The 14,646-nt window shown below is 43.0% G+C and overlaps 1 protein-coding gene across 2 annotated transcripts in view; it reads left to right on the top strand.

Moving 5' to 3' along the window:
• LOC122560484 overlaps nucleotides 1-14,646 on the top strand; it is a 429,307-nt gene that overhangs the window by 99,635 nt on the left and 315,026 nt on the right. For both annotated transcript variants that reach the window (XM_043711128.1, XM_043711129.1), the window contains exons 10-12: nucleotides 971-1,136; nucleotides 6,481-6,663; nucleotides 13,493-13,645. In XM_043711128.1, coding sequence (XP_043567063.1) covers nucleotides 971-1,136; nucleotides 6,481-6,663; nucleotides 13,493-13,645 — 502 coding nt within the window. The remainder of the gene's footprint in view (nucleotides 1-970; nucleotides 1,137-6,480; nucleotides 6,664-13,492; nucleotides 13,646-14,646) is intronic.

Below are 14,646 nucleotides of genomic sequence, written 5' to 3'. Positions count from 1 at the left end.
TTCCCCTACTCTGGGGGGAAAAAAGACCTTGGCTATTCACCTTATCTATAACACTCATGATTTTACAAACCACTATAAGGTCACCCCTCAGTCTCTGACGCTGCAGTGAAAAAGTCCCAGCCTATTCATCCTCCCCGGTAAACTCAAACCCTCCCATCTCAGTAGCCTCCTTGTAAATCTATTTTGCACCCTTTCCAGTTTAATAGTTTCCTTCTTGTAGTAGGGTGACCAGAATTGTACACTGTACTCCAAAGGTGGCTTTACCATGTCCCGTACAGCTGTAACATCCCAACTTCTTACTCAATGTTCTGACCAATGAAGGCATGTGTGACACCCTACCTGTCTGTGATGCCCACTTTTATGGAACTATGTACCCCCACAGCCTTTGGTCTCTCTGTTCAACAACACACCCCAGGACCCTACCATTACCTGGGCATTAATTTGCCCACTTCATGTCCTCATTTGGCAGTGGGAAGGGGAGGCCTTCTGCAGGTAGAGCTGGAAATGGATCCCACACTCCACTACCCTCCTGCCTAATTAAGTGCACCCCCACCTACCACCTCTCAGACATTCACAGCACCAAGTTGACACTGTAAGAGACAGTTGCTGATTTTTTTTATCATCCTACGTTTGCATTCCTTCCAATCTGTAATTTTCTCTTGAATTAACTGCTAATTCCTTTTAGACATTCCCAGTTGTGGGAGACTACATAAACGGTTGCCTCAACAGGTAAAGCACCCTGTCAGAGACGAAGATTTATGCTGGGATACTCTCTTGAGCAACTAGTTCAAGCGCAGTCCAGATTTAATTGATTCTGCCTTGGTTTGCAGCGGTGCGTGGTTTGAGAATGATACATTGTCGAAGTATTTTTCCAGCACTCATGTTAATTCTGATAATGACTATGAAGTGATGTGATCTCTGGATCACGCAGGTGTCTGGTGAACTGATATTATGCTTTCCCCTTTATCAGGCAGCCTCTGGTGGACACCCTACCAGCCTGTGGAACTGAAGCGTGTGTCAGTTTCATAACAGAGATTGTTCTGTCGAAAGAGCTGGATACAGATCGGACAGACACCTTTCTGTGGTCTTTGGCGTTCATTCCTGAACCAACGATACCAATGATTGCTGCAGTTACTGTGAGCACTTTCCCTTTTATTTAACCAGTTGTAAAGCAAGTTGCATTTTTATTGTTACGTTTTGCATCTGTGTAAGTGGAAAACTAACTACCAGCGTACAATAGATGATGGACATAATGTGCATTACCTGGAAAAGCAAAAGAGGTTAATCGCTTGCTGTTTAATTCCATATTAAATAATTAGTTGGGAATGTGACTGATGTTGAGAAAGATAAGCGCAGAACAAAAGCATCAGCTATTCTGTAAAATATTCTAATATCAAGAGCTTACGTATCTAACAAGGAATTAAAGAGACAAAAACAAATTGCTGGAAAAGCTCAGCAGGTCTGACTGCATCCCTGGAGATTCAGGTCCAGTGACATTTCTTCAGAACTGATTGAGGTTAGGAAAAAGTTAATTTTTATGCAGAAGCTAGGGGAGGGGGGTAGGGTGTAAGAGGTAAACGATAGGTGGGGATAGAGCCCAAAGAGAGAACAGGTAGACAGACGAAGGAGTCGATAATGGTCAGCTTGGGAGAATGAATAAGAAGAAACAACCTTTGGCCCTCCAAGCTTGTGCCAACATATTTTGCCCTTTCACACAGTAACTGACTTCATTTACAGGATCTGGATCCCTGTATTTCCTTCCAGTTCGTGTATTTGTCCAGGTGCTTCTTGAATGCTGCTATTGTGTCTGCTTCCACTACCTCCTCTGGCAATGTGTTCCAGGCACTGACTACACTTTGTGTGAAAAACGTGACCTGCACATCTCTTTTAAACTCCAATCTCTTCTCCACCCCCCCTCCCCCCAATCCCCTTGAATCTGTGTCCCCTAGTAATTGACCCCTCCACCCTGAGAAAAGGCCTTATACTTTCCACTCTATCCATGCCATTCACAATCTTTTAAACTTCTATCCAGTTGCCCCCCAACCTCCTGCATTCCAGTCAAAACAAACCCAGCCTATCCAACCTTTCTTCATAGCTAAAATCCCTCATACCAGGCAACCTCCTGGCAAATCTTTTCTGTACCCTCTCCAAAGCATCCACATCCTTCTGATCATGTGGTGACTAGAACTGTATGCAGTATCCAAGTGTGGTCTAACTAAAGTTCTATAAAGCTGTAGCCCAACTTGTCTATCCTTATACTCAATGTTCCTTCCAATGAAGGTAAGCATGCCACAGACCTTTTTTACTACCATATCTACCTGTGATGCCACATTTAGTGATCTGGAGACCTGCACACTCAGATCCCTTTGCATATCAATACTCCTAAGGATTCTGCCATTCACTGTACAATTTCCATCTGTACTTGACCTTCCAAAATGCATCAGCTCACATTTGTCTGGATTAAACACAGCAACATAGAAGATAGCAGCAGGAGGAGACCATTCGGCCCTTAGAGCATGCTATGCCATTCAGCACAATCATGGCGGATTATCCAACTCAATAGCCTAATCCTGTTTTCTCTCCATAATCCTTGGTCTCATTCGCCCCAAATGCTATATCTAACTGCCTCTTGAATACATTAAATGTTTTGGCATCAACTATTTCCTGAGGTAATGAATTCCAAAGGCCTACCCCTCTCTTGGTGAAGAAATGTCTCCTCATCTCCATCCTAAATGGTCCGCCCCTAATCCTCAGACTGTGACCCCTGGTTCTGGACACACCCATCATTGGGAACATCCTCGGTCCATCTACCCTGCCGAGTCCTGTTAGAATTTTAAGTCTACATGAGATCCCCTCCTCACTCGTCTGAATTTCAGTGAAAACAAACCTAACTTAGTCCATCTCCTCTCTTACATCAGAACCATCATCCCTGGAATCAGCCTGGGAAACCTTCGCTGCACTCCCTCGAGAGCAAGAGTATCCTTCCTCAGAAAAGGAGACCAAAATTGCAGACAGTATTCTAGGTGTGGCCTCACCAAGGCCCTGTATAACTACAACAACATATCCTTGCTCCTGTACTCAAACCCTCTCGCAATGAAGGCCAACATACCATTTGCCTCCTTTACTGCCTGCTGCACCTGGATACCTATCTTCAGTGACTGGTGCACAAGGACAAGCATGTCCCGCTGCACATTCCCCTCTCCCAATTTACAGCCATTTGCGTAGTAATCTGTGAAGGGAGTGAATAACCTCCCTTTTATCCAAATTATACTGCATCTGCCATTGATTTGCCCATTTAGCCAACCTATCCTGAACATGCTGAAACATCTCTGTATCCTTGTCACAGTTTGCACTCCCACACAACTTGATGTCATCTGCAAACTTTGAGATGCTACATCTTGCAAATCATGTAAATCATTAATATATATTGTGATTAAACTCCATCTTTCACTTTTTCTTCCCGCGCCTAATGGGGGCCATTAGTGGCTAACACTGGGTTGTGTGTAATCGCAGACCATGTGATAACATGGGAAAAAGTGAGGACTGCAGATGTTGGAGATCAGAGTCAATAGACTCTCCTACTGGGCTGCTGCCTGACCGGCTGTGCTTTTCCAGCTCCACACTTTTTGACTCATGGTAACGAAGCCTGATGTGTGGGGCAGTTAGGGTAAGGACATGGGAGAAGGTGCCTCATGCCCTAAAATTGTTGAATTCAGTGTTGAGTCCAGAAAGCTGTAGAGTTCCCAAGCAGAAAAGCACCTCGTTTTCCACTTGAAAACTTTATAGCCGCTCAGCTCAATATCAAGTTGAATAATTTTGGGGCTTGAGGTGCTTTTCCACAGTTTGAATACCCAGGCACATTTGGGATTAGTGTTGGGTTCAGACAAACTCCATTTTCACCTGCAACTTGTGGTCACCGATTTTTATGGTGGAGGTGTAAATGTTCTTGAAGGACAGAATGTTTTCTTTGAATATCATGGTTAGAAATTTTGATATTGCTCGCCCTTTCAAAACGGAAAAGGCCACAGCTGTCAGTCAGACTTTTAAAGTAAGTGGTGGAGGACTTGATTGACATGCCATCTGGTTTAGCTTAGAAAAAATCATTACTATCTGTTCTTGTGGTTTTGAGGAATGTTATTGTTGCTATTTCCCAAAGATGATCATTATAAGTGAAGTCATTATCTGTGCTTATCTGAGTTTCAAATGTCCCAAAAGTAAAAGAGGGGTGAGGAGGGGTGAATTGAAATTCTGTTTGATAGATTAAAGAGATTAATAAAAGATTAGCTGTTTGGGGTATGGTTATTGAATAGAAGTTTGTTTTTATATGACAGGATTTAAAATCTTTGAATTTAATGATTTGCTTATATTGAAGCAATATCAATTTATTAGATTGTTACAAGTTTATTGCTCTTTTTATCTCCTTTTTGCACCTGAAACTGCCAGAGGTGGATACTGGGTGAGTGGCTATTGAGGAGTTGTGATGGATATGACATGTCATGGTGGTACCCAATGGAGATATGAATTGGCCTGGAGAGGGAATGGAGGAGGTATGGGGAATGGGTGGGGCTTATGAGGGCGTGAATGTTAAAGAATCTCTTTTAAAACAACTAGGTCAAAGTCCCTGAGTAACCGGGTGGAGATGGTTTTTTTTAATTATTCGTTAATAGGATGAGGATGCCTCTGGCTAAGCCACCAATTATTGCCTATCCCTAATTGCCCAGAGGACAGTTTAAGACATGGTCACATTGCTGTGGGTCTGGAGTCACGTGTAGGGCAGAACAGGTAAGGATTACAGTTTCCTTCCCTAAAGGACATTAGCGAACCAGATGGTTTCATGGTTACCATTAGATTTTTAATTCCGGATTTTTATTTTGTTGAATTCAGTTCAATGGTGGGATTCGAACCCAGGTGCCTAAAACATTACCTGGGTCTACTGGATTAACAGTCCACCGATAGCACCACCAGGCCATTGTGGAGCCTGCCTTGATATTTACCCATCCTAGCAGGTGCTGATGACCTGACTGGAGTTTGGTGGACCTGACTCAATTCTACCCCTTCCCCCAGAGCAGAAATCACTTCATATCAGCTACTTACCCCAGTAACAAAATTCTGGCCCCAGGAATCAGTGACATAGTGGAGATAATTGTAAGGTATTGGCCAGGACAGATTTGTTTGTGCAGAGCGAAAAGTGTAGGTATTTTTATGGCAATCCACTGATTATCATGCTTATCTCATCTTTTGTTAGTCTAAAGATTATCCTTCATTTAATCCATAGTGTTTAATTTGTTGTAAACTCAAGTGTAATGGAGTAAGCATAATTGCCAGTTGACAGTGTCAGAGGTCTGATGGTGGAAACATTAACTTGCTCATCCTGACAGAGTAGGCATATTACATACCAACTGGTTTTAAAAGATCCATTTGTCAATGAATTATGATTCAAGTATCTGTGGAGCTTTGCTAGCAGTATGGGTGGCATCACAGGTTCCAGGTTCGATTCCACCCTTGGGCACTGTCTGTGTCGAGTTTGCACATTCCCCCAATTTCTACGTGGGTTTCCTTTGGGTGCTCCAGTTTCCTCCCACAGTCCAAAGATGTCTCGATGAATGGCCATGGGAAATTTCCCATTGTGTCCAAGGATATGCAGGCTAGGTGGGTTAACCATGGGAAATGCATGGTCACAGGTATGGAGGGGGAGGTGGGATATTCTTCAGAGGGTTGGTACAGACTGTATGGGCCAAATGACCTCCATCTACATTGTAAGGATTCTCATAGAATCCCAACAGTGTGGAAGCAGACCATTCGGTCCATCATCAAATTCTATGATTCTATTCTATGAACGTAGGACAATAGACAATAGGTGCAGGAGTAGGCCATTCTGCTCTTCGAGCCTGCACCATCATTCATTATGATCATGGCTGATCATCCTTAATCAGTATCCTGTTCCTGCCTTACCTCCATAACCCTTGATTTCACTATCCTTTACAGCTCTATTCAACTCTTTCTTAAACGAATCCAGAGACTGGGCCTCCACTGCCCTCTGGGGCAGAGCATTCCACACACACCCACCACTCTCTGGGTGAAAAAGTTTCTCCTCATCTCTGTCCTAAATGGCCTACCCTTATTTTTAAGCTATGTCCTCTGGTTCGGCACTCACCCATCAGCGGAAGCATGTTTCCTGCCTCCAGGGTGTCCAATCCTTTAGTAATCTTATACGTCTCAATCAGATCCCCCCTCAGTCTTCTAAACTCAAGGGTATACAAGCCCAGTCGCTCCAGTCTTTCAACATAAGATAGTCCTGCCATTCCAGGAACTGACCTAGTGAACCTACGCTGCACTCCCTCAATAGCCAGAATCAATCCTGTTTTCTTCACAGCGGTGAGGAAGAGTGGGAGAGAAACTATGCCACTGACTCTGTTACCAAGTCCCTTTGATTACACGAAAATGTCAAGTCTTGTCTAAAAGGTGGGTTTTAATTCACAGGCCCTGCTGAGGTCACCCGACACACGTGCACAGGCCTTTCTCGGAACTTCTTCACTCGTTCATAACTTTTGTTCATTGCACAAACAATGTCAAGTGGTCCCTGAGGTGCAGGAGTTCATGAAGATACTCGAAAGTCATGTACAAGGAAACTGCCGAGCACGAGATTCCGAGAGAAAGGAGAAGGTATGAATATGTGTCACCTACAAGATTTACTGGTCTGTTCTAGTTTACAATGCTTACCCCTAATGGCCGTATTTATCCAGAATTACTGAAGTGTTGTTGGCACAGAAGGAGACCATTTGGCACATTGTATCCTATAATTAAAATGTTAATAATTATAATAACAAATACGTCTGAATATATGAAGCAAACTTTGTTTAACTGGCATCTTAATTAACTGCCGCTCTTGATAAACTGGCATTAAGTATACCAAAAATACCCAAGTTAAAAATCACACAACACCAGGTTATAGTCCACCAGGTTTAATTGGGAGCACACTAGCTTTCGGAGCGACGCTCCTTCATCAGGTGATAGTCGCTCCGAAAGCTAGTGTGCTCCCAGTTAAACCTGTTGGACAATAACCTGGTGTGGTGTGATTTTTAACTTTGTACACCCCAGCCCAACACCGGCATCTCCAAATAAAAAATACCGAAGTTCACTACTATCACAGTGTTCGAGTAGTCAGTTGAGGGAGCAAGTGAGAAGGGTCTCCACCTTTAAGTTTTATTTAAGGCAAGGTTGCCTTGTTATTTAAGTCATTTATACTGTATATAAAAGTATAATAGTGATTTGTAATCCCACTTTGTTTATTTTCATTGGTGTTTGTGTAGACCTCTTGATCAATTGCTACTCTCCTGGTCCCAGAGGTAAAAGAAAGTGTGATGTTCCTTTGATGAGAATAGAATCTTTGTATTTTTTGACTTGGTATCTTGTTCCATGTTAACATTTGATTAAGAAAGCAGATTTTATATGCACCCAGCATCGTTGGTTATAGAACAGAAGAAGGCCATTTGGCCTTTGCTGTCCAACATATCCGTCTGCTATACCCACCCCTGGGAGAAACTGAGGACTGCAGATGCTGGAGAGTCAGAGTAGAAAAGTGTGGTGCTGGAAAAGCAACGCAGGTCAGGCAGCATGCGAGGAGTAGGAGAGTCGACACTTTGGGCAAAAGCACTTCATCAGGAATGAGGGTGGGAGGCAAGGAAAGGAGGTTGGGGTGGGGCTGGGGAAAGATAGCTGGGAAGGCGATAGGTAGATGTAGATGGGGGTGATTGTGATAGGTTACTGGGAAAGAAGATGGACAGTTAAGGCAGGTCAAGAGGGCAGGGCTGAGTTGGAGGGTTGGATCTGGGATGAGGTGGGGAGGGGAGATTTGAAAACTAGTGAAGTTGATATTGATGCCCTGTGGTTGAAGGGTCCCAAGTCAGAAGATGAGGCATTCTTCCTCCAGTTGTAGGGTGGTTTAGATTTGACGATAGAGGAGCCCCAGGGATTACATGTCCTTAGTGGAGTGGGAAGGGGAGTTGAAGTGGTCGGCCACAGGGCGGTGGGATTGTTTGGTGTGTATGTTCCAAAGATGTTCTCTGAAATGCTCTGTGAGTTGGTGTCCTGTCTCCTTGATGTAGAGGAGACCACATCGAGGGAAGCTAATACAGTAGATGAGGTGGGTGGATGTACAGGAAAACCTCTGCTGGATGGGGAAAGATCCTTTGGGGCCTTGGATGGAAATGAATGGGGAGATGTGGGCGCTGGTTTTACATCTCTTACAGTGACAGGGGAAGGTTCCATGTGTGGACCTAAAGAGAGTCGTGGAGGGAATAATCTCTGCAGAGCGCAGATAGAGCTGGGGAGGGAAATATACCTCTGGTGGTGGGGTCTGATTGTAGGTGGCGGAAATGGCGGAGGATAATGCGCTGTCTCTGGAAATTAGTGGGATGGAAGGTGAGGGGGGGGGGGTGGGTTCTGTCCTTGTTGCAGTTGGAAGGGTGGAGTTCAAGGGCCCCACCCCCACCCTCCTATTTATCTCTCAGGCCCCTTCCCCCACTACATTCCTGATGAAGGGCTAATGCCCGAAATATCGACACTCCTGCTCCTCAAAGTTATGGACTAGGCCAGGCCCCTCAAAACATTTGAAGAATGTAGCCCAGACCCTAACTTTGCTATTTGATTTAAGCAGGTGTACAGTCGATATTCCAGGAGAGAACCAGCTGGTCAGGCTAATTTATTTTAAGCAAAACAGTTTGTTTATACTACTATGGAATGAAACACAAAGAACAGAAAATAGAATACCGGATCACTTTATCCTATCCAAGAACCCGACAGACTATCCTGACTTGATGGTTTTCCAAAATACTTGCAGCAGTCCCAATAAACAAACCCCTTAGCACAAAGAGTAAAAATCAAACAAAGGCTTACAGGTTTTAAGTCAGAGGAGAATTCAGCAGCCTTTTTCACACATCCCCTGCTGCAACCAACTCTAATTTAAACAAAGGTTAGCTACACAGCTAGCTGGCCACTCCCCTTTGATTATGCTAGATTTTTTAAAGACATGAAAGCCGTAGGCCAGAGGCATTATCTGTTAGGGGTAAGCAAAAGGGCCCCAATAAACCATTCAAACCCAGCCTAGTTGAAGCCTGGCCAATTACCCCCCTCTCTGGAAAGAAAACTCAAGGGCACAGTAACTTCGAGAAAGTGACAAAACTGGTCCTTCGGATGCTGCCTGACCTGCTGCGCTTTTCCAGCGCCACACTTTTTGACTCTGTACCCACTCCCACTAAAGAAAGGTTAATTAAAGGGGATTAATTCCAACATGCACCAAAATAAAAAGAGAACATCAGGTTAAAATTGACAAAGTATAATTGTTAAATCTCAATAATTATGACACCAAAGAGTAATATAATGCAGTCTTGTGATGTGAGGGAGTAGTGCAGATGCTCTGAGTTCAAGTCCCACTCCAGGACCTGATAAAGCAAGATGCTTTAGGTTATGTGGATTAGCCATGCTAAATAACCTATATTGTCCAGGGATGTACAGGCTAGGTGGATTAGCCATTGCAAATGCAGAGTTCCAGGGATCGGGTAGTGGATCTGTATGGATTTGATGGGCCTAATGGCTTGCTTCCATGCTGTAGGGATCCTATGATTCTATGAATAACTTGGTCAAAGAGGTTGAGTATCACCATGTGAATCCCCGGGATACGCTGACACAGGCAGTCGCAGTCCGTCGTGCTTGAAACAGAGTGCTCCACCTCCAATTTCTGGTCTCAGGCTAGCAGGAAAATACACTTATGGAAACAGATTTTTGATTTGATTTATTATTGTCACATGTACCTAGGTACAGTGAAAAGATTTGCTTTGCGTGCAGTACAGGCAGATCATACCATATAAAGTACATTAGGGTAATAGAACAGAGCAAGGAATACAATGTTACAGCTGCAGAGAAGGTGCAGAAAGAGCAAGAGCAAGATTAAATTTAAAATTTGAGGGGTCCATTCAGATGTAAAGATGTTCTTTGTCTGCTCCATACACCACTGTGTGAGGACAATGGAATAAACTCTTTAACCTTTAGAAAGAATCTGTATTGACCTGCAGAAAAAAATACCTGTTTCAAAATCTTGTATTATGTTTAGAAGTCTTATCACTGTTCAGAAATCTTGTGGTCTTCCTCTTTTTTTAAAACACAACAAATTTTAGATGCTGGAAATCTGAAATAAAAACAGACAGTGCTGGAGAAACTCAGCAGGTCTGGCAGTATTTATGGGGAGAGAAGCAAAGTTAAGGTTTGGAGTCTGATGTGACTCTTCTTCAGAAGAGGTCCTGAAAGAAGTTGGAAATGTTGACTCTGTTTCTCTCTCCACCAGTGCTGTCAGACCTGCTGAGCTTTCCAGTTCTTTCTGTTTTAATGTGATCTTTCTCAGCTTGTGTGTCACACACAATCTGTCCCATAGACTGGTTGCCACTTCATGATTCTTTTTCGGATTTGTGCAGCAAGTCCATTCTTAAAGATTTGTGCTTACTGAGCCAATATGTATTTAGTGAACCTGTCTCATCTTAAAGTAACAGGCATATCTCCATTGGGTTGATTTTACCAATTTTATAGCACAGCACCCTCCCTGCGAGACATTCCCAGGAAGGGAGTAAAATTCCACCAAATGTGTTCAACATCTATAATCGATAACCAGAGGACACAAAATTTCAAAAGAGTCAGAAGAAGCAATCTTATGATCCTAGCTGATGGCAAATTAGATGACAGAGTGAAACCTGGCTTCATAGACCATTTTTTTTTCAGTTACAGTAGGCATCATGGTGGTTGGTGATTGGGGATATTCACACAAAGCTGGCAAGAACTTTGACAAAAGAACTCAAAATTCATTATGGATCAGACCAAACTCCCTCAATTTATATTAAGAAGATAGCCTAGCTTTTTCTTATTTTAAAGTGACAGGCATTGCATTCCTGATGCTCAAACACCAAATCTTGAAGCAAAATGCGCTTTATTCTTACATTATAGTTAAAATGCAATGCAAGACAGAAGAAATTGGAATAACTTAACAGAATAATAGATTATTTAACAACAAACAGTAACTGTTCCAATATAGTAACATCCCATAAACACATCCTTGGCAAAGGCAAATTCAGCAATTCAGTTGGGTGCGGGGTGCGCGGTTCTGTGCTCCCCACCTGAAACCTGATACTTCTGAACTCAAACAAGTGGATAGCCCTGGTCTGTTTCACCTAAATAGAAGTTCAACTTTGTAAACAGGTAGCTGGCTAGATCAAATCACATGACATTTTGGAAATGATATTCTTCGTTCATTGCTCCAAATGTCTTTCTGACCTCTTCTTTAAAAAATAAATTCACAGAAACAAAATGACACACCTATTTCACCCCAAACTTAAAATCCAAATTCCCAAACGATATTAATGTATTATCCACCATTTGCACAACGTTAAGGATTTTATACAGCTAGTGGATAGGATTTCGGGTGCAGTTCTAGGATGGTAGATGCCGATTAATTAGTAGCTGTCAAAAGAGAATCCGATATATGTCCAAAGGAGAAAATGTTGCAGAGACGTGGGGAGTGGGAGGATTGGACTAATTAAATTGCACTTCAAAAAGTCAGCCAATGGGCCAAGTGGACTATTCCTGTGCTGTACTCTATATGCTCATGGTTCTCCTTGAAGTTAAAAGTAATGTTAATCATAATTCACTGCCATTTTACTTGTCGATAGAAGATTGTTTGCAAGATTTATTATTTAAAATCTTTGTACTGTGAATGTAATTTACTTATAAACCTTAAGGTGTTTTGTGCACTCCTTTGAAGGTTGGGATAAAATATCACCACTGAGCTGTGGGATCTATAATGATTACAAATCTTGTATCTTCTTGCCTGCTATGAACAACATTGTGTGTGAACAAATGCTCTAACTTTATTAGGCACCCAAAGTAACTATTTTTAACAAAGTAACTAGTCCAGCTGAGTGAAAAGTTTGAGGAAAAATTGCAGCATCTAAGTCAATGATTACAGTCTTGACAAAGGACCAGTGAAAGAAAATGCTTGCACAGTCAATCTCTATTAATTATTTGAAGATCGATCAGAAGGAACTAATCAGTCACTTTTCCGTCAGGTGTCTATGTTCTGATCACCCTGAGAAACAGTAAAAGCTTTCATTGAAATGATATGGCATGAAATAGAAGGTGGTGCAGCATTTTAAATATATTAGTATGATGTGTTGTAATTATTCTCTTTTATTCTTCCATTCCTCATCCACAATTCCATCTTAACCTTAGTCTCAGCACATCAGTCCTCTTGTGGTGCAGTGGCAATGTCCCTCCACAGGACTGGGAGGCCTGGGTTCAGGTCCCACCTGCTTCAGAGCTGGGTAACAACATCTCTGAACAGGTTGATTAGAATTTTGTTTAATATTAATATATTCCCTCTTTATCCAGAAGTGTTCCTCACCGCCTCTTTATGTCCTGTCCATAATTTGTCTGAACAATGTGAGTTTTGTACTTACAAGGAACTAAGCTGAAATCATTAGACTCACTTGAGACTTTTAAAGTTCAGAGAAGGTGCTTTTAACTCTAATTCAGTTCAACGCAGGAGTTCTTCTGCAGTGGTAGTGTCCCTACCTCTCGGGCAGAAGCTCTTGGTTCAGGTCTCAGGCCAGGATGTTGACCATGGGGGATGTGTTTGTCACAGAGCCAAACTGATTGTCAGCCTCTAGATCCTTCCAATAGACCTGATGCCAGGCAGTAAGATAAGGAGCATCTCCTCCTCATGCAGAAGTCAACGGCACATTTAGCTTGCCCCCAAGTGTAGAACCAATGTAATGGAAGTCCATCACACAGCCGTTGCTATGGAGATATGACAGACAAATGCAATCAAGGTATCAGAGGTAACTTACTCTAGTATGTTAACTTACTCTATTACCCTTTGAAATGTCTTTAAGTCAAATGTTGCTAACGAACCTCAAAACTGGATTTCATTAGTATGTGAATGATGAGCAGGTCACTTCTTTGGCACTTTAACTTATTCATGAGAGTATATGGATTCTTGAAGAGATTTATAAGTTACCCCACCCCCACCAGCTCACACAGTTAACAAGGTTCATTGAGAGATTTAGGTACTGGAAAACACTGAGCCTGAACACCAGATGGTACTATTCTGGGATCTGTTTGCTCATTCCCAATCTGTTTCCGCAGCCCAGCAGAGGCAGATTTCTACCTCCATGCCCTCAGCAGGGAGCAGGTCAGAGGTCTGGGCATGCAAGAGACATATGATTTGCAGCCACTTAATTTAATGGTTGGAAAATGGAGTGTCTAACTTTATGATGTGACTGATTCCAACACAAGCACAAAGCCAGTTAAATTACCTCCTCCATCACTTGGGAGTGACCAGACATTTTCCATTATTACAGTGTACCATTTACCATTTTGAGCTGTTAAATGTTCGCTGGGTCTATAAAAGTTGTGACTAATGGGAGTGTGTGTGGTTTATTATCATCTCCAGGTGCTGATGTCCCTGAAAGCAATTGGAAACGCCGGTCTCGCTGCCACAGCCCAGATCCCAACTTTGAATAAATGTCTCCAGGCAAAATCCAGTCTGCTGGAAGTGCGGCTAGCAGCCATTGGTGCTTTCAGACGCATTCCCTGTGAAGCTGGCGTAAGATCATATCTCACAACAGATTATTTATATTGCTGTCCTTGTCTGGAAGGGTTTTGGTCATTCTTGGCTGCATTTTAATTTACCAAGTGTTGATTTGAAGAAAGGTCTGCTGAACCTGTCCTATGTACAAATACCAGTGTCCCCAGTAACAATGTGTTATCAACTGGAGGAGCTCAACCTCTAGGTTTCGGAGTTTGCATAGCAGCTTGCGTTCCGTGTGGCTGAGAGCTGTGTGATTCTGGTGGTGGTATCCCTACGTGCAGTCAGGGAGGGAGTGAGTGATGAGGAGAGCTCGCAGGCAGTGCAGGACTCTTCTGAGTTTACCTCTCACCAACCGATATTCACCTCTGGGGAGTATAGTTAGAATCAACTGCACAGCACACTCAGTGGCTTAATTATACGGGGAATGCAGAAGGAAGGTTGGAAAGCAACAGTGAAAGGGGATTCTGTAATGATAGGAACAGAGGTGTTTTTGCTGTTGCAGTTCTGATTCTAGGATAGATTCATAGAGATGTACAGCACGGAAACAGATCCTTCTGTTCAACCCGTCCATGCCGACCAGATATCCCAACCCAATCTAGTCCCACCTGCCAGCACCCGGCCCATATCCCTCCAAACCCTTCCTATTCATATACCCATCCAAATGCCTCTTAAATGTTGCAATTGTACCAGCCTCCACCACTTCCTCTGGCAGCTCATTCCATACACGTATCACCCTCTGTGTGAAAACGTTGCCCCTTAGGACTCTTTTATATCTTTCCCCTCTCGCCCTAAACCTATGCCCTCTCGTTCTGGACTCCCCGAACCCAGAGAAAAGACTTTGCCTGCTTACCCAATCATGCTCCTCATAATTTTATAAACCTCTATAAGGTTATCCCTCAGCCTCCGACGCTCCAGCCCCAGCCTGTTCAGCCTCTCCCTATCGCTCAAATCCTCCAACCCTGGCAACATCCTTGTAAATCTCTTCTGAACCCTTTCAAGTTTCACAACATCTTTCC

This window comes from Chiloscyllium plagiosum, chromosome 21, assembly GCF_004010195.1.
Source record: "Chiloscyllium plagiosum isolate BGI_BamShark_2017 chromosome 21, ASM401019v2, whole genome shotgun sequence".
Taxonomy (NCBI): Eukaryota; Metazoa; Chordata; class Chondrichthyes; order Orectolobiformes; family Hemiscylliidae; genus Chiloscyllium; species Chiloscyllium plagiosum.
The sequence above is the reverse complement of the archived record's forward strand: the minus strand, read 5'-3'. Positions and strand labels throughout refer to the sequence as shown.